Source organism: Salarias fasciatus, chromosome 22, assembly GCF_902148845.1.
Source record: "Salarias fasciatus chromosome 22, fSalaFa1.1, whole genome shotgun sequence".
Taxonomy (NCBI): Eukaryota; Metazoa; Chordata; class Actinopteri; order Blenniiformes; family Blenniidae; genus Salarias; species Salarias fasciatus.
This window is the reverse complement of record NC_043765.1, coordinates 3,890,267-3,913,941: the sequence shown is the minus strand read 5'-3', so window position 1 is coordinate 3,913,941 and position 23,675 is coordinate 3,890,267. Positions and strand designations below refer to the sequence as shown.

At 45.3% G+C, this 23,675-nt stretch overlaps 1 protein-coding gene across 1 annotated transcript in view; it reads left to right on the top strand.

Annotated features, from left to right (window-relative positions):
* Positions 1 to 23,675, top strand: part of med30 (mediator complex subunit 30) — a 41,933-nt gene that overhangs the window by 722 nt on the left and 17,536 nt on the right. The window contains exons 2-4 of the mRNA XM_030121183.1: positions 656 to 944; positions 3,602 to 3,760; positions 10,337 to 10,444. Of these exons, the coding sequence (XP_029977043.1) occupies positions 747 to 944; positions 3,602 to 3,760; positions 10,337 to 10,444 (465 nt within the window). The 5' untranslated portion in view covers positions 656 to 746. The remainder of the gene's footprint in view (positions 1 to 655; positions 945 to 3,601; positions 3,761 to 10,336; positions 10,445 to 23,675) is intronic.

The window sequence follows — 23,675 nt, the reverse complement described above, 5'->3', positions numbered from 1 at the left end:
CTATTGAAGGCGCTGCCCTATCAATAATCAATAACGGATCCTTGATTGAGGTTAGGCACAGAGCATCCATGTAAGATCCATGTAAGATTAACAAAGTGCGTACGATCGATAGATTGCGGAGGAACAAAGATAGATTGCGACTATTGCACAAATAACGGATCTATTATTTGCGCAAATCACACAAGTCGCCCAGAAGCGTTTTACATAAACACTACCAGCGTTTCATTTGAGCCTGTTATGAAACTTTAATTATGCTTTATTTACAAACTCGTACATATCAAAGCCAAGCATTGAGCTCATCTGCTCCTCTGATGTGATGTTATGTGGTGACTTATCTGCTGTGATCTAAGGAATTAAAGACCGTAGAAGTACAAACTGAACTAATTATCATGACTGGACTTTTAATAAACATCTAAAGTCGTATATGGGGCATTGTTTCTTCAAATTGAAGAAAACAAAACATTATAGGATCTCCAATTTCAGATTAACATACACTAATGTGGAAATAATGCACAAACTGGCAAAGGCTGACCGAAGAACAGCTTCTCTATCACTTCACTGTGATGAAAGAAAAAGTATTAAAACCAAATGATAAAATTCCGACCTCCTTCAGACGTCTGTTAACTGTTCTCTCATTCTCTTCCTCCTCCTCGAGGCATGTAAAGGTGAACTGGTGTGAAAAAGCCCCTCAGGTACCCCCACCTGGACCCTCTCTGCGTCCTCCTGCATCTTCGCCCACTGTAACCATGACGACCCCTCCCATCGTGACTCCGTTTGGAGGGCAGCCGCCTCCGCAGCAGCAGCAGCAGCAGCAGCAGCAGCAGCAGCAGGCCCAGGCAGCGCGAGACGTCAACACGGCCTCCCTGTGTCGCATCGGCCAGGAGACCGTCCAGGACATCGTCCTCAGGACCATGGAGATCTTTCAGCTGCTCAGGAACATGCAGGTGTGTGTCTCTCGCTCTACTTTTTATCGTTTACCTTTGTTCCGTGAATCACAAATACCTTCATGTAATACTTGGAAACATGAAAGTAAAAGATGTGGAATATCAAATTTCCTTCTTAAAGTTATCGCTGTTTTTTATTTTGTTTGACCTGTAGTTACACATGTAAGCTCATGGAGAGCAAAGCTTTCCTTTCAAAGAGAGAACTGTTGAAACACATAACTCAAACTTCCACAATATTATATAAAGTGACAGAATAGAAAAGTACAAGCACATATATTAGAAAGTGCAGTGATGATGTTTTCAGTATTTTTCTTTTTAATGATGAGGAATTATAAGAGCCTTCAGACACTCTCTGGAGACGTTTCAATCACTGTGAAATCACTCCGGGGAGTCAGATCGGACCGTTTCAGCTCCCGTTGGAGTTGATGGACTTGAAAAAAAATTGCCTTTTGTAAAATACTTTATTGAACACAGATGATGTTGTGTTAAACTGGGACAGATAGTTGTACTTTTTTTTAACTCTGTTTTCAGAATAACTTGTTCCTTTTCATTTTGAATTCCACTTAATTTTTGTCATTACTTTCCCAAATGTGGGGATTATTGAATAGAATATCTGTTAACAGTAAAACAATCAATGGTTAAATAAGTCTCTCCCACTCTGAGTAGTTGTGAAAATTTGACTTTTTAATTGAATATTTTCCCGATATCTATACCTCCAATTGCTTTGTACAAGTAGTTAAAAGTTATTTTTGTCTAAAACCTTCAGTCCTCTTTCCACCCTCTGCTGAGAGCGGCCTGCCTTTCACCCCGTGCCACAGAACGCTGGACGGACCCCATGTGGCCCCAGTTTGAATAAAGTGGGATGAAAGTAGGGTAGTTGGATTGATCTCATTTCTTTGACGGGCAGAACCCGTGGCCACATCGCTGACTATGAAACAGACAATTGAGCAGAGCGAGACCCTCTCCATCTCCAGCTCTGCTTCAGAAGGACGTTTGAAACCGGCAGCTAGAATAAGAAGAGGACTGGCCGGTGGAAATGTCCTCCAAAGTGCTCCTTTCATCTGTCGTGTTCAGACTAAATTCTAAAGCCTCTGCTTTTCACTTGAGAAGAGGAATTTAATCTGTATATCTACTTTTACCAGCTTACTGAGCACAAATACATCTACTTTCTCTCAACAAGGGATTAAGTGTACTTTTGGAAAATCTAACTGAATTTCAGTTCAGTTTTATTTATATAGTACCAGCATTACCATGTGATGGCACTTTTATACAGAATACCTCAACAAGAGTACTGGCAATACTGCAGCGGGGGAAAAAAAAAAAAAGCCTTTTACCAGGAAGAAACCTTCAGCAGTTCCAGACTTACAGTTGGCAGCTATTTTTGCCGTAGAGAGTGAGGTTAAAGGAGGGTAAGAGAGGAAAGGATGGAGGAGAGACGGAGAACAACAAATGAGCAAACAAGTTGACATGAGACACCTGGGGGCAGGAGGGACCGATCCGGAGCTGCTGGCTTCTGCAGAGATCATACAGGAGCGAAGGAAGGAAGAGAAAGAGAGACTGACTGCAGGAGAGAGCATGGAGACCTTGAGAAGAAAATCCAGACTATACAGCAGATTGAATAGACTGCAGCAGAGGTGCACAGACTTGAGGGAAAGAGTTGACCAGCAGGCTGAACCAAGAGAATGAGTCAGAGTGTCCAGGAGGTTTGTGTATCCAGAGAATAATCAGTATCTTCATGAAAACATAGCAAACACGCGTATTCTCAAACATCTTAGGTTGAGCATGTCAGGTCACTGGCAGATTTTATTTTCAAAATAAGAGTTCGTACAGATTGTCTGTGCTCTAAGGCGTACTTGCGCTCGGCTCTGGGTTCACATGTGGCTCGGCTCGGTGTCCTGAAAGCGAGGTCGGACCGAGTTTATCACGGACGTCTTCCTCCTCGGAGACGTTCCCCCTGCACCTTGTTAAAATCACAGCCAGAGACGGGCCAAACAAACACCCAGAATGCACAAACAGCATTGTAGTGACTTGTTTTTTTTATTTTTTATAGATCACTGGCTGCTTTTGCACTCATAAAAATTCTTCTTGTAGCTTCTCCTCGTCTCGTTGTGTCTGCCTCTCCGAGCCTCTCGCTTCACTTTGCGTGCCCTGAAGGCAGGCTTGTTTCATGCTATGTAGGATGTTTATAATCAGACGCCGCTGCCCCAGAGGCTCGTCTATCCCCTCAATAAAAACATGTCTTGTTACTGTTTAACACTCATTGTAGTTAAAAGCCAGCGGTGCCGCCTCGGTGCGAGAGTGAGAGGAAACATTCAAAGTGCAGCGGTGGAAGCTGTTTGCCGTTTGATGCTGCCGCGTTTGAGTTCGGCGCTTTAAATTGGGACTTTGTTTCATCGCTATCAAAACCTTGCAGTTGCACAGACACAAACATGTAAAGGACACTTTTGAAATGTCAGTGCCGTCCATTACTTTCATTCTTAGGCAGACTGTGTTTTTTATGAGTGTAAATAAAAGTACATCTCCCGTGCATTAGAGGAAGACTTCTAATGGTCTGTTATCGGCGCAGGATTTGTAGCGCTCTTGGATCAATGGCTGTTGCTTTTTATTGGAGGCGTGCGCTTTGTTGATCACGGCATTTCCTCTGCGGTTCCTCCCAGCTGCCTAATGGAGTCACCTACCACCCCAACACCCACCAGGACCGGCTGGGGAAGCTCCAGGAGCACCTCCGGATGCTCTCCGTGCTCTTCCGGAAGCTGCGCCTCGTCTACGACAAATGCAACGAGAACTGCGCCGGGCTGGAGTCCATACCGCCAGAGGTGAGCGCGGGACGCTCTCAGCGCTCCCCGAGATGCCGAACAGCCTCCTCCGTCACGCCATCGTGGCGTCAGGCCCTCTTTCAGTCTCCATAACCTGCTTTTCTCATTTTCCAATAGAGTTGACCGGCAAGGATTCAGTCTCTGTACCTGCTGTGCTATTATGAACAGGAACGTAACCTTTTCTGGAGCATAAGTTCAACATGAGTTACCGTAGCAACCATTCTCTGTAAAGATTTCACCTTAGTCTGATCGGGAAAGCCAAGAGTTTAGCCTGAAGTCACCAGGCTACTCCAAAGGCCACAGAATACCTGCACACTGGGTTTGTCAGTAAATTTAACACATTTTAGACTGAAACCTGCTACAGATATTCACAAATAGAGAAATTTGTACAAGTTGCTACTTGCATTTTGTTAAAATTGGTGTTAAAACATCCAAATTAAAGCCAGAAGAAGAAGAGTTTCTTCAAGCTTTGATATGTAGAGCTGCTGAAGAGCATCCTGAGCAGAGCAATAAGAAAAAATAGCTTTTATTTCTATGGCATTTTTAATAAATCTCAGACAGGTTTTCCTGTTTAAAAGTATAATAATAACACTCCCTTCCGTTTTAAAACGGGAATTAGTGTGTCAAGCTATTTGGAGCTGATGAGTATTGACAGAGACAGCGGTGCATCCGGGCAGGTCCAGGTGCTCCTGGAGTGTGGTGCATGTCAGGAACTGCCAGTGTAATCAGCCACAATTAGATTAGTCAAAAAGCACTGGCACCATAATTATACTATGTAAACCTTGCTGCTGGCAGCGGCTTCCTGGAAACTCACGGAATGAGCCTCTCAGCTTCACTCACCAGGAGGAGGAGAATCACCTGTGCCCAAAAACTAACTCTAAATTGGACACTTAAGGAGCTTTTCTCCAGGATTGTGTGCACAACTGATCATGCACTCGCAGCCTAATTATTTCCTCGCGCTGCTCTTCAGAAACCTGATTGCTAAACAGCACACGGCAAACATATTTATTTAGTGGAGACGACGCCGGAAAAATAAGGCCTTCTTAACTCAAGTGTCATTGAGCGAAGACGAAAGTCTTTCCGACACGCCGAGGGGAAGTTTTATTTGTTGTTTTCATTTATGAGGCAGATAAATTTAAACACTACCTCCAAAGGTTTGAACACAATAACAAATCCAATGAAATGCAAATTTCACAAACTCGTATATCTCAGTGGGTAGAACAGGCACAAGGTTGATAGAGTGTGTGTGTTTGTTTGAGATTAAGATTGTTTAAGTGACTGTTTGAGAGTGGAACTGCTGAGATGGAATAAACTCATTAGAAAATATATATATATATATATATAAAAATAGCTAGAATCTTACATCAGACCAGAAATTGTTCCCTTCACTCGTCCACCCTCCTGCCTGTGTACTAACTGTCATTAATTATCCCCGGTGCTGCTGGATCCTAATAGTTTGTGTGGTGTGAGGTGAAGCACATTGGGGTTTTGCGACACAGAAATGCAGAAAACTAAGAAGCTTTAATGTTTTTTTCGTACTTGATCCTCCATGTGTCAGTTGCTTTGGATAAGGCCCATTTCACATGACAGCGTTTCAATTATTAGCATTTTAATTTACGTGGGAGAAACTATCAAAATGATGCAGTTTTCATGTCGGGCCACTAGTGGGCGCTGTTGGCTGTTTTTGTGATGAAACCACCACACCTGCTCATTCTCGGGAGCTCCGAGTGTTTCCAGAAAGTGTCGTTTTCGCCCGTCTACACGATGACGGAGTCAGACCTTTTTCACACGGCTGTTCTTCCACACTCTCTAAAACAGGACCTAAGACACTGAACCATGACGGTGTGTGTGAATGTGTGCAGAAAGCGGTGAAAATGACCATTTATAGCTTCTTACCTCTATACTCTTTACACATAGTTCCAACCTTTTTGGAATTGGTGCTGTATGTGTGTGTGTGTGTGTGTGTGTGTCTGATGTACTGCATCTTCAGATTTATTACATAACCACTCAAACGGCCGCAGTTGTGTTTGCCGACGTGTTTCATTTTGTGGTGATTGATTGATCCCTGCAGACTTGATGTTCTCGTCTTGACTCTCATTTGTTAACGTTTCCAGCCGCTGCCTTATATAGCCGAAGCTTTTCCACGCCGACTGTCGGCTAAATTAGGAAGCTGTTCGTATAAAGGAAGTGGGCCATTGTTTCTGTTACATCTTAGCACCTTGCGCGCGCGCGCACACACACACACACACACACACACACACACACACACACACACACACACAGAGAGGCCTCGTTCCCCTGAGGGACTCTTATCTCACCCACTCCCTCAGGGTCTGTCTCTTCCCGGCTCGCAGCAGATTCATCGGTGTCTCCAGGTGAGTCTCCAGAGTCTCTTTACTGCTGGTTACCGTCTCCGTCCACCTCCGGGCGCCGCGGCGCTCCTGCTCGCCCGGCCTCCCACCTCCTCCACCTGCGTCACTCAACACAACACAACACAACACAACACAACACAACACACAGCCCGTGCACGGATTTGTCCGACTCAAGAATATAAGTGGTTGCTAAATATAAAGCTTCTCTACGGTATGACATCAAGGCACGTTTACACACACACACACACACACACACACACACACCCTGAGCGGCTGTGTGCGAGGCGCCATGCAGGGGTACAGTGAGGCTATCCACCGCTGTTTGATTGGATTTATGACTGCGGCAGTCCCTTCCCAATTTCTACAGATTGGCTCGGAGCTAATCTCTCTCACCAGACTCTTACTGAGGATAAAGGAGGGTGTGGGAGGAGACCGGCCTTAAATTGGAACAAATTTGCGATGGCTGCCACCGTGTACATTTTTGTGCTTTGAATAAAACGGCTGCACAGCCGCGGTCGGCCTGGTGTGTTCCCCGGGTGTTCGGCGCCGCTCCCTGCCCTTGGATCGGAGTGCACGGCGGGCCCTGCTTGACATTTCCCTTTGCTGCTGGGGCTCAAGCCCTCCCTGTGCCGTTACGCCGCCTGGCTGTTTTTCTTCAGCCCTCCGCCTTCTCCTTCCGTCTTCTTTAAATGTTTATTCATTTCCCCTCGAGGCTGCGGGAGCCGGTCCGCCGCTGACCGGCCAATGGCTCGACTCGGCTCGGCTCGGCTCGCCTCGCCGTGTTTGTCTGAGTTCGAGGGTTGTTGATTTTGGCCCCGGCGCGCACGCCATTTATCATCCCGGAGAATTCAGGTGCGTGTCTGACAGCCGCTCGCTATTGGCCGCCTGAAACAGGAAGTGGAATCGATGAGCCGGGCGCCGTGACCTCATCGCAGCCTAATTAGCAGCAGAGCCGTTTAATGAACAGCTGGACCCAAACGCACACGTCAGCGCTTTCCACGGCTTCTCTCCAGCTGTCGTTTGTTGCACCTTTTTTCCCTCCCTCTTTCTGTCCGTCCCGCTCTCTCTCCCTCTTTGTGCCCCTCATCACTCTTTTTTTCCACTCTTACAGCTGCTCGATATCGACTCCCCCCTCATTTCCTCGCATTTCCATCAGTGTATTTGTTGCCGGTGGATGTATTTTTCCTCCCTTTCTGTTTTTCTCTTGTCATTTCCTGATTAGAATAACTGTGTCCATTTCATTTCCCGCTCTTGGTTACACGTTCACTCTGCTATTTTCTTATTATTTCTTTTCTTTTCTTTTCTTTTTCTTCACTTTGCCTTTTCTTACTCTTTTTCCCTTTGTCTCAGAGGCAACCTGGAGAACTTCATTAGCCCATTCTTCTCTGTCAGCCAGGAAACCACATCCATCTTTTCTGTGGAAGAGGCCAGTGTTATGACTCACACAGGCGCGCGCGCGCACACACACACACACACACACACACACACACACACACACACAATCCGCTCGCCATCCATCTTTCCCCACCGTACTCAGCACATTTCATTTTCCCCCCACGACCTGCCAAAATCAGCCCGCTGCTTTTAAAATTCGATATGTCATTGGCTTTGGCCTTAAAATTATCTCATGAAAAAAAAGAAAAAAGAACTTTCATCTTTTCCTACTTAAACTTCCCCCGAGTCCGAAACAAGCTCATAGTTTGTAGATATAATGTCCTACACGTGTCCTTGCTGAGTTCAGCCTCTGCCTGGAAACTAGCTGGAAAGTTTTCCACCGTATTCTTTCCTTTCGCTCTTCTTCCTCCTTCCAGTCCGTCTCTTCTCTTTTCTCTTCTTCCTTTTCATGCTCGTGTCCCACATCTGCCTGTCCTCTCACGCCCCCTCCCTCTTCCCCTCTTGGCGTTCTGCCTTTGCAGTCTCTTCTCGCTTCATTTGTTTCTATACTTTGCGATCCACCCCTCCATGTATTTATTTTTTTATTTGGCGCTAGTCTTTTCCTTGGTGGCGACCCGCTGCGCTCACACACGAGTCGAGCCATTGGTTCCAGATGAGTGGGACTGTTTGGATCATGGCCTCGTGTCTGCAGGGCCTCGGGTCCAGCTGCAGCACCTCGGGCCAAACGCTGCAGTCAGCCCTCGCACTGGAAGGAACTTTGCATTATTTAGATGAGCGTCATGCCAAGTTGTTATTGGAGCAAGGTGTGTTTTCCCACCGTGTGGCTTTTTTTTTTTTTATTACTGGCTCCGAGTTGTTTGGAGACTCTCCGCCTAATCTGTGTTTGTGATCTTGTCTGGTATGACAGTCTCTGTTTTGGAAAGGAAAGTGATGTTAGTTTTGGGAGACGATTCATTGTTTTCGGTATTATGAACTCCTTCACAGCCTCATTAAATGAAACCTGTGTGTGTTTTTTGTGCATGCTCTGGTATAGTTTCAAACTATATTTCAGTACATTTACAGCACATGTGCTTACAGTAGTGTGTCTTTTTTTTTTCCTATGAGAAAATTCACTTCTGCATCAATACATCAATCACACAGGCCAAGTGTTGCTTCTTTATGTCGTCCCCCCGTGTTACACCGGGAACAATCTGTTCTCCAGACATTCATAGATAACTTGATGTGTGACTGCAGCAGAAGCCCCCTGTTCCGCTCCCGTTGTTGTCCAGATGAGGCACTAGGGGGCAGTGTGATGCAGCGCGGCGGGCAGCGGTCCTGCCGGCTCTCAGGAACGCCGCCGCCACCTCGCCTGAAGGCTCTCGCACATCAGCTTCACTGTAGTGTCAAGCAGACAAGGTCAAGCACACACAGCGTTTAAAAATGAATTAATCTCCCACTTGCTTTCTCTCTCTTCTCTCTTTACGTTGAAGAGAGTCAGGCTGCATGTGAGAGAGCTCCCACAGAATCCCCCGTTCTTCACCACTTCACGGGAGCGGACGGCGCGCCGATAGCTTCGGCAGAGCTTTCAACATTTTCCCTCCATTTGTGAATCTGTTCGGAAAGTGAAAACACACCGCCGTCATTGTAATTTACGTGAACCCTGGGAGGAAGACGAGAAGCTCTGCCGGCCTCATGAACTGCAGTGAAACCCCGAAGCAGCCCTCCGTGTTTAGAACGGCCGGGCCTCCAGGCCAGAGGTCAGAGGTCGGTGGTTATGTCCCCCATCTCGCTCTAACTATGAGTCAAGGCGTCTTTCAGAAAGTCACTGAACCCCGAATGGCTCCTGATGGTGTGCCGGGGCAGCCGTCAGCGCTGGTGTGTGTGTGTGTGTAAGATACTGATCATGTGAAGTGTGCTGCTATGAGGATGCCCATTTCAAAATGTTCACATCCAGCAGTAATTTTTGGTTGAAAGCCACGTTCTCTCCTGTTTTTCACAGCGTCAGTAGCGGTGGGACTTAATTAAAATAAAAAACAAATCTCAATAATTAGACACTTTGTAATTAATTACTCACAACTAACCACATTTTAATTGCATCTCAGTTTTTGATACAAGGAGCTAGATTTTAAATTCCAGCTGATTTTAGTCGGGCATGTTTTCGTTATTTAGTCCAGACCTTTCAGTTTCTGATATTTGAAAATGATGTTTTGTTTGAGCCAACCTCTCGCCACAGAATGAGGCTTTCATATGAATCTAAAATGGGAGCTGCTCACTGATTCTGCCCTCATATGTTTGTGATTCTGCAAAATTTGATCTCTCATTGAATAAAGGAAATTACCCAATATATAACCTATTAACTATTCATGAGTAAATCCAAAAGAAATATACAGGCGCATCTCATAAACTGATGGATTTGTTTGATATTTACACTCTCAACATTGAAACAAGATTTTATCATATTTTGATAACGGTAATTATGATTGCTTTTCAAACAGAAATAGGAAAAACCTCAAGATTTTATGAACTATTGTAACACTCTGAGAGGCTTTATTTGGGATTTTTATGGCTTAAGAGCTGAAATGTCAAAGTATGAAACAAAAAAAGACAAATATTTCCATGTATCTGTCATACATTTGAAATACATGTGAAATTCACAATTTGACTTAAGCATGGTGTAATTTATAGCTGGTGATCTGACTTCCTTGAAACAAAATATATTTCCTGACTCTCTGTGAGGCATCTGGATTCTTCCTTTCCTCCTTTCATCCCCTCACATTTGTCTTGTTTACAGTAAGTAATACGTCCAGGTTTGTGTTTGCTGTCGTTCCAGCAACTGATCCCCTTCGTGGAGGATGACGGCTCCAAGCACGAGGAGCGCCCAGCCGGGCAGGGCCGCCCGGCCAGCGAGGACAGGAGGGAGATCCTGGAGGTCAACAAGGTACGCGGCGCTGTCAGTCGGAGTCCTGGCTGCTGGAAGCAACAGGAGGAGATAAGGTTACAGATCAAACTGATCATAGTCTTAACGGTTGAGGCTGAGGCGCTTCAGTAATGGTTGAATAACAAGAGTTCCCTATATCATGTAAAAGAGTAATTCTAAGTGCAGGGTGTGAGGGGCTGCAGATGTGTCCGCAGAGGAAACACTGCCGCTGTTTTGACTCTGTTCTATTTTTCATGAGCTTTTTGGTGAGTTCTCCGCTCCTTAAAAATAGCAGCATAATAATCTCATTGCACAGCTGCATTGTTGAAGAAGTCAAAGAAGTTATATTGCAGAAAATGTATCGGAGCAGCTCTTCAGCACACACACTCTCTTTTTCACGCCGACATTCAAATGCCAGAGTGAGCGCAGAGAGACCTGGAACCGCAGTGTGAACTTGGGTTAAAAGCAGTGACCACACCACCAGAATGAGCTCAGTCTTCATCCCAGGCTGTACTGAGTGCAGTACCTGGATTAACTGACCGGTGTTTTTGTTATTGTTTCTGGAGAAGGGGATTCTGTTATTGGGGTGTCGCTCCGCTTCACCTTCCTTAGAAACACAGATACGTACGGAGTGGAACTTTTCAGGCCTGTATCCTGTTACTCCTACCTGACCCCAGCTTGACTTTATTTGCTTTTGGTACCAGACTTTTTCTTTTCTTTCCGAAACGCACCGCGCCTTAAATGGGAGCAGCTGGCTCTCTATGCTATACTACATTTCCTTCAGCGTGTTACACACATCTGTTCAACCTTGAAAATTCAGATCTCAACTCTAGACTTCAAGCTAACTGATTGCTCGGATTAAAGCTGCGCCTCTATGACCTTTAAGGTCCAGCATGCAGGATTTAAATTCTGCCAGGCGGCAGCTAGTGAGTTGCTGGTTCAGTAGTTTCCTGTTAGTTGTTGCCAAAACCTCAGAACTTTTCCAATTTCCCATTTTTCTGGTGCCAAAATCTGCTGCTTCTTATTTTTCTGTTGTTGTTCAGGAAAACATGTAGAGTGACTCAGTACACCATCTAGTGGTACAAAGTGGTATTACATGATTTATAAGGTTGTGCCTTACTGGTTAGCTTGTTAAATTCAGACTCAACTGCGATATTTTATTTGATCTCAGTTTGCTTCTTTAGGTCTCTTTATTTCAGGCAGTGATTTGAGCCGGACTTGGGCAGGAAGATTTTTTTCTGGCCCCTCTTTGCTACAAATAGATTATAAAAAACGCACTAAAACCAGAATGTGTCTGTCACGGTAAACGCGATGCATTAAATGTTTACGCCTGTTAACATAGGCTGTAGTTTTTTTGCACACTGAACGCACTCAAAGAAACACCTAATGGCCTAGTGGCCGTGTTTTCACAAAATGTATGAATCATCTATTATCTTATGGTTCTAGAAGAAACAGTTATGGTAAGATTTTTATGTTTTTCTCCATAAATTACAATTTGTAGCCTGAAGACCAAACTGAAGATCTTCATCTTCAAAGCTCTCTCGCTCTGCGGTGTTGAGACCTGGAGAGTAACCAGTAACCTCACGGACCGGGTCCAGGTGTTTGTTAGCCGGCGCCTGTTTTCCATACTCGGGATCCGATGGCGTTTGGTCATCCTTAATGAAGATCCATGGGAGATGACCAACAGACTGGCATAACATCACCAGATTAGCTCAAGGAGTTACGGTGTTAAAGGTGCTGTACGCAGGATTCCGCATCTCCGCCATCTTGCTTAGGGTTACCTAAGCAAGATGGCGATTTGACCCATTGAAGATGGCGATTTGAAACCCAGCACAGCCAATCCTGTCCTGTTTTCTCTGACATCACGCCCTTACGCAAGTTAAGCCCCTCCCACAAGAACGTGCGACAAACGCCCCTCGACCAATCACGGTTAGAGCCTCATGGGCTCTTCTGATTGGTCAAAGATACCTGGAGCTGTCGAGATTCCTTTTCAGCTCAGAACAGAGACAGATGGAAACGCTGCGCCCTCGCGGTAGTGCAATTATGCTACACTCCTAAAGGATTATCAATGGATACTCTAACATTTAATCCAAAGAAAACACAGAAAAATTAGCATTGACTAGCAAAATCCTGCCTACAGCACCTTTAACTAACATGTAAAATAGAAACTGACCCAGTCTCTTCTGTCAGATTTCCCAATACATCAACACCAACAAACTAAAGCAGGAGTCTTGGAAGTGAAAGACTTGGTAGATTCCTAGGATTATTCTAGCTTCTAGAAAGTGTCTAATTTAGTTTTACTTTGACATGCACGCCCCCGCCGAGGATCCCTGGTGGTCTCCTGCTTCGTCCTGGACTCTGAGTGAGGAACCACCGTGTGGCCTGAGCCGTAATGAGCCTGATTAAGACCAGTTATACCGACATGCCTGATTCCCACTCCTTCAGAGCGGGAGGCTTTGTGATGCTGATGTGCTTCAAAGAGGAAAGCAGTAGTCTAAGTGAGCTAATCAGATACGTCTGTAGTTTATAAATATAGTTCAAATAGCAGAGACAGAAGCGCTGACCAGCTGCTACAAAGAGCTGAGATGAGCAAAATAGAATCTGGTGGCATCTTAAATATTAACGGGAAGAAAGAAGCGATGACTTGATTTTTTTTTTCTTTCTTTTTCCCTCCACATCTTGTGAATAAGGTGTTCGCTTCTCGAGTGGTTTCAAGTGTTGGACATCAAACGCACCTAAGAGCTTTTTTAAATTTATTCACTGTCAGATATGTTTTTTCTCAGTTCGGATGGAGAGGCTGTTTCATAACAGTGAAAGGCAGAGCGGGGAGCTTTTCTTCACACTGACACGCCGTGTCAGTCAAGTCGGGAGGATTGTTGGGTCGAGATGTGATCCTGAGTCACGACTGTCAAATTCTAAATGAGCCGAACTCAAACATTACAGCGCAGACAACGATTTCACACATAAACAAAACAACAAACAAACAAACAAACAAACCCAGTTATAGACAAGGTGCAGAAAATACTCTAAATGAGGCTGTAAAATCATAATGCAATCATTGTTTGGGGCTAGTTTTTTAAATGTAAAGTTTAGAGACTCAGTCTGATCGATTTAGTGGCATTGCTACTGAGAAAGCCATATTTGCACATCCAGAAATGCATAAAAATAAGATAATGTCTTGTTTTTCAGGCAGATTTATTGATGGAGCGTTGATGTTAACCTTGGGAATAGACAGTTTGTTCCCAGTGACTGCTTCACAGCTAAATCCACCTTGTGCTTCGGGTTTGTTGGGTTACACTTTGCAGTAAATCAGCATCTGGGAAGAAGAATCTGTGTTTTAATCATCAACAGCCATGCTTGAGCAGGAGCATATATCATCAGACAGACCTGGATCGAGGCTACCCGGTGCCCGTCGTTGATCTAAAGTACACAGACTTCTGACTATAAAAAGCTTAGAAATTACAGCTGAGGTACAGAATCATGGCACACATGTACAATCAATCAAAATCCCAAGGCCAAATTTAAATCTAGAACTCATTTATCACTTAATGTTTTAATTTCCATTATAAAAAACCTTTTTTTTTCAATTTCTGCATAGACTCTATATAAGATGGATTCCTCAAACATATACACCAAATCATCCTCTCTTTCATTTTTAAAGCACTGGTTGATCCTTCAGTAGACTTGATTCTGTGCTGGCTGTCAGCACACAGGTAAGACATGGATTTATCTTCACGGTTGAATGATTTCTGATCCAGTCTTCAGTTGCTTGTGAGCCACATGTGCTGATATCAGCAGTGCGGCTTGGCTTCACTTCCTCTCTGGTGGCGAGGGTTGTATTAGAACACGCCTCTCTCATTGCATTTGTGGCATTGTGAGGCACCGACAGCAATATTTTCTGAGGAGACGCTGAGAATCCTACTTGACTTTTCAGCCGTTCCCTGAATGTTTTCGGCTTGAACCGGTCCTAATTGAAACGTTGTTTAGCCGGCAGGGATGTCGCCGCTTCAGACGCTCTTCATGCACCTGTGTGGTATTTTGAGCCGAGCAGCGAACACACAGAGACGGTGGGAGTGAAGAGGTGCGAAACAGGTGGGCGGCTCAGTCAAACGAATTGTCAGTGTTTTAGCACAAATTGTGTCTAATATCTCACACCGGGAATAAACTCGACAACACATCTGAAACCTGCCGTGACGTGTACAGTAAAAATAAATCCGTAGCCATCTCCGGATTATTTAATTTTATCGCCCATGCACGCGTCCATAAAAAGCCGGAACATCTGTGTGTGGCTGCGGATCTGAGGTGTTACATCTCGCTCTTGCATTTGCCGCGCTATTGTCGTGGCACATTGCTGTGATCGGCACAGCTGTCTCCCAGCGATGAAAGCAGAGATGTAAATAGCTTGAAGTGGTTTTATCACCGTCGCCCTCTGAATTATATTCAACTCAAATGATGTCGTTTTGCATATTGACCAGCTGCACCTTCATCGACTCAAATATCAGGCTGCTCGAAGACAGTCGCACCGTCGCTGTATCTGTGCTGTTAAAAGACAAAAGCTTTTTTTCTGTTCTAAATGAATGGCCCGACTTGATTTTTAAGGGAAAAGTTCATAACAGCCCAGCACAACATGAATGTTCTAATAAAATGAAAGGTTTTCTCTTTAAATAAAAGGAATCTCTGTATGAGTTTCTTCCGCCTCTCTGCTGCCGCGTTCAAGTTCAAAACGTCCCGTTGTGCCCTTCACTTTGTTAGCTGTACTGCTGATAGAGTCAACACCTTATGCAACTAGCAGTAAATTATATATGTTACCTTCAAATGTTGGAATAATCCTCCGATTTGATCTTTTTTTCTTACCAGAGGCAGTAAAGCAGAGCCCATATTTTTGTAGAGATCCAGACTGTTTTTACTATCTGCTCGTGAAATGTTCTCCATAAAAAAACATCAGCATTTTTGGCAAACAGTAGTTGTGCCTTTTTTGATTATTTACTAGAGATGTGCAGATAACCTTCAATCATTATGTTGGATTTTTAATGCCGCTGAAGAACAAAACACTTGAGTTCAAGTAAAAGATGTGCGGCTTTGTCCTCTCAGACCAGGCGGGGTCCTCTTGAACCTCGACTGATAGGTTTTACATTTGCAATCCTCATGTTTGAATTGTTCAAACTTTCAGTCCGGATGCCCTTTTCAAAAACTCTGCACCAGTGATCCTCCATAGGCAGGTCTAATTATCCGTTAGATTATTGGAGGACTCAAACGTGCTCTTCTTTTTTTTTTCCAGCTTGCATTACGATGCAGGAATGATCTTGAAAGGTTCCCATGAGTACAAACAATAAATCACTCCTCTATTATCAAAACAAAGACAGGATAAAAGCCTTGTTTGTTTGCACGTTAAACACAATGCAGGGTTTGTCGTCGCAGTGCCGAAATGGCCAGTGAGGCGCGACGCGGCCGCTCTCCACACTGTCAAACCCTTGCCCCTTGACGTTTTGGCATTTGTCACCATAGATTATTTTTGAGTCCGGGATTAGGTTTTAATCTCTCCCTGGAAACAGGCCCATCAAGATGACATTAAAACGCCGTGCGCAAATATCAGCTTTGGTTGGATGAGATGGAGATCCTCCAGAAACGTGGGTGAAATAAGCAGTCGGCGGCAGCCACACACGGCGCCTCCCTGCAGCTCCTATATCTCGCCCGACTACAGTAGTTATGAACAGCGCGGTCTGGCAGGGATTCAGGTAAAACACGTCATGCATTATTTAGGAGGACTTTTTAGCTAGCCTCATCTCTCATGGATTCTTTTCCTCGTGTTTGTATATAGAGTATGTTTGTGTGTGTGTATGTATGTGTGTGTGGGTATATATTGAGTGAGAGTAAGAGAAAGCGCTTTTGTTCTTTCCTCAGAGAGACAAGATTGTATTTGCTCTCACTCATGCTTTCTGTGTGTGTGTGTGTGTGTGTATACGTGTGTGTGTGCGCCGGCTGAAGCCCTTCTCTCTTCCCTCTCTTTGTGTGAGCATTGTGCCGGCCCGGCGCTGTACAGTGCACGGTGCATCGTGCATGCCAAGCCGTCTGAGTGTGCCGCAATGATAATGGTCCAAGGTCAGAAGTGTCAGCGGCAGAGATGAGAATTGGTTATTTTTAAGAGCTCGGCACAGCTCCCCTGGCTGCTTTTAAATGTTAACACTACAGTGAAACATTGCAGTGAACCCTGCACTCCGCTGCACTCAGCCCCTTCCAAAACAAACGGCTTCTCCTTTCCACAGAAAACCCGGCACACCCATAAAGAGAACAGTAAAAGCCTGCTGATGCTCTGCCAGATAAATAACCCAGTTCTTATTCCAGTTCTTTGCAAAACTGTCCTGAAATACTAAAAATTGTTTCCATCATTTGTGCAAAAAGGAAAAACGAAAAAAATCATTTCAATTTTTTTTTTTTTGCTTCTTTTGTGACTTCCAATGACAGTACATAAATATTAAAGCTGAAAGTGAGTGTAATTTCATCCTATTAGAGACCTTTGTATCAGAGTGATAAATAACCTTGTTTGTGATGTGACCTTCCTTCTATGCAAAGCATTAGCATGCAAATTGATTTCTGTCAAATGATCCTAGTATATCGAGATTGAGAAGACAGACTACCATAATATGCTCAAGGCGAGCTCTTCCCACGTCCTGCAGACCTGAACACACCGCAGACCCTCATTACGCCTGATAAATAAAATAACAGCTCGTTCTACTGTACAATTTAAACATTAGATGAGCCATTAATCTAAAGTGAAATATATCACACCGAAAGCTTGGAGACTCGTAAAAACACGGTGGCGGCTTTCAAACATGTCTTGATACAACAAGGAGGCTCATTAAAGCAAGATTAGTTTGGGACATTTATTCCTCACGTTTTTACGGTCACATTTATTGTGATTTGCAAAGTTAATTTATGTCCAACAGTATGAAGCCTGCGGTGTTTACATGCACACTTTTTAGCTTGTTGTCTTTCTTGAAACAGTTCGTGAAACGATAATAATGCGGCTAATGTGTATCGTGTCACACACACGGCGACGGGACGCATTATGACCCGCAGATCGAGGAGCGGTTCAGCCAAATGAATTACACTCGTTAGTCTCTCAGAACGCCTCTTTAAGATCTCTGATTCGCCAAAACATTACACTGAATCTCATTTTGTCCATCACACCACTTTACGAGATGATGATATAATGTGGATTTTCTCCTTTTTGTGTGTTTTTTTTTTTTCTGGAAAAAAACATCAGCTGGGTACTTATTGCCATTCCTTCCTCTGGAGCTGAGGTAGAGCTGTCTTTTAGCACCACCGCCGTCTCGTCGTGTTTCAGCTCTGCGAGGCTGTAAATGGACTCCACTCAGGTCTCCGGTCTCAGAGCGCTTCACGATTTATCGTTCACCCATTCACACATTCACTAAGGTGTTTTCAATGCGAAGAGCTCTCAGCTTGAGGGGAAGCTGGGTTTCGGCGCGTCCGCCGTTAGACCAGAGGACAAATCAATCGACCGCCCGCCTCTCCAGCTCAAATTTTACTCCACTATTTAAGAAATCAGTCTTTATTCATTTTGACTTAGAATTAATTTAACATCTGCCTGATCCAGCTGTTGCTTGGGGCCCGTTTACACAACGTTTCAAGTGAAAATGCTTCGTTTTTTCTGGTTTTGTTTCAGAAAAGCTTTGCGTTTATACATTGACAACGCCCTTTTACATGGAATCGACTGAAATGCTTACAAGAATGTAGCTTCCATTTCAGGCTGGCAGTGCTTATATTTATCATGAAACCACACTTTCCAGTGGGGCAGATGTTTTTCATCTGTTTGAATGTAGACTTACCTGATTTCAGCGTCTTAACCATCAGAGGTGAAGGTTAACGTTTGGTTAACGTTGTTATTGCTGTGTAACCAAACCGGCGTGTGGCTCGGTGCATAAACCGTGACTGAAATACAAAACCCACAGTGGGAATACTGAAGCCGCAACGCAAACACAAAAGCAACAGTACAAATTGCTCCACTTCCACTGTGGTTTTGTGTTGTAACATTAAGCACATGTGGTTTATTTGGAACTGTGCTGATACTTTTAGGCCTCTGTTAAATCATCATACGAAGGAAATGATATCGAAAAAATCCAAACCAACCATTTCTTCCTACTCTTTTTTTCTACATTTCGGTTTTGACTCTTCATGTTGATTAATATTGATTGCTTTTATCCCAGTGCACAGCATTTGGACTCCGTGTAAAGGCGGTTATGATGCAGAACCAGCATTAGGTTCCGATCCAGTGTTGATTTCCAACCAAGAACTGGGCATCTGCTGAACTTTGTAGTCCAACATTATTCTCTTTGATGGAGGCTGATCGGCGGCGCCAGTTTGGCTGTTTGCTGTTGTGACTCTGGATCAATCGCTTTCTGTGACGACTGCTTTTCTTCTCATATCAGAACATTAATAGCAGGTGGTCTGTTTAACTTTCTCAGTTCTGATTCATCACAGTTTAAGGTTTTTTTAGTCTGTTTGAGCGAGTCTGCCTAACTTATGTTGACATTTTTAGTTTTTCCCTCAATCTGCTGTTACCCAGAGGTTAAGAGTTGAACTCATGACTCGCATGCGTTTTGCAATCTGCCTCTTGCATTTCCAGTGCACGCCTCGTGCGCTTGCAACATATTTAGCTGTGATTCTGCCCAGGCTGCCCAGCTGCACATTAAGGCAGCAGTAAGGACAACAAGCTTAGGGGAGTTAAAGCGGTTAGCCTGATCAGCAGAGGGGAGATGTGGCGGGACGGGGGAAGCAGATGTTTGTGGCCTGGCTACATCTGCTGCAGCCGCTCCAGCCAGATAGGATAGTTCTGGATGAGAGGACGGGGAGGAGGGAGAGCCGAAAGGCAAAGAGATGTGAGAAGGAAAAGGCTAAAGGAGTAAAATGTGACTGATTTGTAAAAAAATAAAATAAAAATAAGAGGAGGATGGGTGAGTGTGAAGGCAGAGACAGAGATGGACTGCTCAGGTGGGAAAAGTGTTTGAAGACGGATGAATGACCAGATAGCCGTGTTGTCAAAGAGAGCCGATGTGTGAAGTGGAGAGTAAAGGACAAAGAAAATGGAAAGGGGGCGGGGGGGGGAATCATAAAACCGTTTAAAAATTCAAAAACATTTTGGGGTTGAAATGAAGGAAATGATGTGTAGCAGCTGCAGAGAATAAGCGGCGTGTGGATGTAGAGGAGAGAGACAGGTAGAGAGACTGATTGAAGAGCGGACTGATAGATGTGTAGACAGCTGTGGATTGTCAGAGTTAAGCCGTCCCCATTCAGATAGCGTCTTCAAAAGGAATAACAGAAAACTGATGAAATTCAGCGGCGGCATTGAAAATCGGACGGCGTCTGTAACGGGATGCTGACAGCGAGGGGAGATGGATGCATAAGTGAAAAGATAAGTCCAAGCATGCTGCACACTCTCCTGCTGATATGTCACACTGGGTTAGCTTCATAGTTCATCCTCGGGAAATCCAAAAGTAGGATTTTTTTTTTTTTCTTTTTTCAAAAGATGCCTTCTATCAAATTTTAAATTCTCTCACAGCTGTAAATAATGAACAGTGATATAAACCGTCTTCATGGGCCGGGGCGATAGGCAGCCTGATAGGACGGCAGCGTAATAGGATTCCGGGGATTTTTTTCCCCCCGTACGCTCTGTTCTGAGCGAAATAACCTTGGAACAGACACTGGCCTTGTTACCATTCGACAGAAGAGCGTGATCTGAGGAGCGCCATTGAAGTGTCTGCTCTGTTCTCACACCAGAGAATAATGTAAAGCGGGACGCTCAGCCCAGCTCTCCACGCCGGCCAATCCTCGCCTAATCCCCGTCTGCAGCCTCGTCCCGGAAGTCCAGCTTTCTGCTTAAGACCACCGCAAAATATTGACATAGGTTCAGCTGGCATTACCCAGGAGACGTAGCGAAGCCTTACGCTGTGTTCAGTCCTGTCAGGTTTGTTTTTCACTGAGGGTGAGGGGAGCCATTCAGCCTTTCTTCCTCCACATTTTGTTCTCTTTAATAAAGCTTTTCTTTTTCTCAGTTTTCTTTTGAGTGAAGTGATTCAGGTTTTGGTTTTTTGAGGGTCTAGATATTGGCTAAAATTGTGAATCGGGGTTATTTCAGACAGAGTGGTGTTTGCTCAGTGCGATCAGAGCGGGGTATCCCCGCTAAATGACAGAAGAAGGTGGAGAAGGTATATTAATATTTGCAAATGCCTAAAGTGACTCATAGACTCACGTACTGAAGTACTGTTCTGATTGGTAATGACAGGAAACGAGGGTTTATTTGGTCAGCATCCATCTCACCTGATGTGCTCAGATAATTAGCAAATTCACTAAAAGATCTGGTGATATGTGTAGAAAAAGAGATGTTATATATCTATATCTGTTTACATACTCAAATATGGTTTCTTCAAATATTTCAGTTCATAACAAGCAGTGAACACATCAGTGTTTTTCCAGGACATGAATATCATGCAGCGATAAGGACGTTGTTCTCAAGTTTGTGTAGAGATTAAACTACGAGTTGTTAAACACAACCACCTCCGTCCATTGAAAGCTTCCAACGGAAGACGGTCACATTAACATTTTCACTTCCACATAATGGAAAGAAGAAAATGAGTCTGTAGTTCAGTTCAGTGGGTTTCTGTTATCAAACCACAGCAGGAGTGAATTAATGACGTTCATCCTGATTGTTGAGTGAATTAATTTGAAGGGCGTTACCCGGTTGAACATCAATGAGGATTCACATCTTTTATGTATATTACATTTCATTCCTAAAGGAAAATTACTCAGTTTGAAGTGTTTTGTTTCACCCTCTAGTTTCCCTCATGCATAATAAAGCAGGTGGCGTATTAGATCCTTCTGCATGTTAAGTAACCTTGACCTATGCAGTTGCTGTTATTTCTACCCAATTTCCTCCCATTTCCTTAATCCCACGCCTGTGTGGAGTGTGTCTTGAAGCCTGAAGCCCACCCCTAAGCTGCCGGCGTGAACAGGTAGTGGAGATCAGAGTGGGCTGGGGCTGGGGGGGGGCCGTGGTGGCTGGCGGAGAGGCAGATGAATGGCTCCTCCATGGTAATGTCTGGCTGCTTTATGGGCCGTCCCGGCTGTGAGTGATAGCCTTGCTCTCGTTATCTGTCGATTGGGGTAATTGCTGTTTGTCGGAGTCTGGCTGACGGATGGTGATGCAATCTGCCCGGAGTTGGAGAGGGGAGGGGGTGGCGGCGAGAGGAGGCGCCGCTCCCATCACTCTCCACAAGTGTCTTGACGAGGACACACGCCGTGTGACGATATGTATTTCCATTTAAGCGTGTTTGGATGTGCGTATTCCCCAGCGTGCACGCCAGGGGGGAGGGAATGTCTCTTTATCCACATGGCCTGCATGCATGTGCACGCATATGTCTGCGCCCCTGTGTGTGTGTGTGTGTGTGTGTGTGTGTGTGTGTGTGTGTGTGTGTGAGTAGTTCAGGTTTCCCATGCCCACGTGCAGCCGTTTGTAGGTTATGCAAATGTGAGTGTGTGTGCGAAGAAGTTCATTTGAGCGTGTGTGAAAGTCAGCTGTGTTTGCATAAATGTTTAAGATGCATTAGCCATAATTCATTGGTGCCTAATGGGTTGCGATTGCTCAATCTCTGTGCCGCAGACCTCTTGTGCCGGAGACTGTGATTGTGCATATCAATTCAGGGTCCCCAGTTCCCCCACATGTTTCTGCTCCAATCATAAAAAAAAAAAGAAAGAAACTCTGCAGCACCCAAGTGACCAGAAATTACAACCCTACATTACTGGTCACACGCCAATTAACGGAGGAAGGAGGGCTAAGAATATGAGAAATGGATTAGCCAGCGGAGTTTTTCGCTGATCTGGAGCGAGCTCTGTGAGTAGATTCCACTTCCTCCAGCTGTCTGCGGCGAGCGTCGTCCAAGTCGTTGGGAATCGGCCCCGTTTCTGGCCGGCTGGCGGTCTAACGGAGTGACGGTGCAGTTTGCAGAATGGAGGACGGATGATTCATCGCGGCTCTCTGGACCACTTGATAATCATTCCATCTGGGGCGTGGGACAGGCTGTCTTGTCAGTGGCACATCACTCATCGTTTGTTCTCTTCATACATCCTTTCGCCCGCTCCCTCCCCCCGTCCCTCCCCCCTGTCCCGGAGGCCTTGGAGATGACCCTCCATGTGGAGCGGCGGTGGTGGCGGTGGTGGGGGGGTTGTAACAGGGAGCCTGTGCGACATGGCAGAACCCCGCCGTTTGCTCTGCTCTACCTGCGCCCCCCACCCCCCCCCCTCCCTCCTGCGCCGCCTCTGCCGCACCCCTGCTCTGCAGCCTGCCACTGCCACTCGCCTGGCGTTTGATTTAATACCAGCCTAAGTGTGAATAAATTCCTGTCACAGCCCATTAAGGAGGCCTTGGAGAGATCTGGCCTGTTATTAATTCTCCACAGCTCCTCTCTTTCTCTCTCTTCCCTTTAGTTACTATCTCTCCGTCTCCTCTGCCTCCCCCTGCCTCCCCCTGCCTCCCCGCCACTGCCTCCTCCTCCACTGCACACTGCCTGGCTTTTTTAATACCCTGTTAATTACCGTGTCTGTCCTCTTTATTCAAATGAGAAAAGGAGAAATTAAAAGCAAAGGGGGATGTTTGTAATTTCAAATGGAACAGGAAGCCACAGTCTGCTCTCTCCTCTCCAGACCCGCGTGAGCGAGCTGTCGGCTCGCCGTGTATAATGAATTCCAGTGGTACCGGCGGTTAGTTTTATCTGAAGAGCAGGCGGGTAGTCTGCTGAGGCCTGATGATAAACAAACTCCTAACTGTAATAGGACCAGGAGAGAGGAGCACCACTTTGCTCTCTCTCTCTCTCTCTCTCTCGCTTGCTCTCTCTATTTTCATTTCGTTCGGTTTGCTCTCCGTCCTGCTTTCCGTGTCTCCCCTCTCTGTTTCTGTCTCAGAAGCATCACCCCCCTGCTGTGTGGCTCTCCCTCTCTCCTCCATCCCTCTCTCCCTCTCTCCCCTCCGTCGCTGCGTTCCCGTCCTCCACGGCGACGTTCGTTCCTGGTCCGGCATTAGTAGGCTGTGCACAGCAGGTGGCCGCACCTCAGTCTTATTAGCAGCCTCATATGTGGCCCATTAGAGGCTCTCTGTATGCCACGGGCTTTTTAATTGTTTTTCTGGGGTCAGCGGGGCAGTGTAGCCGCTCTGCTCTTGCGGGGGAGGCATCGGAGCGGGTTT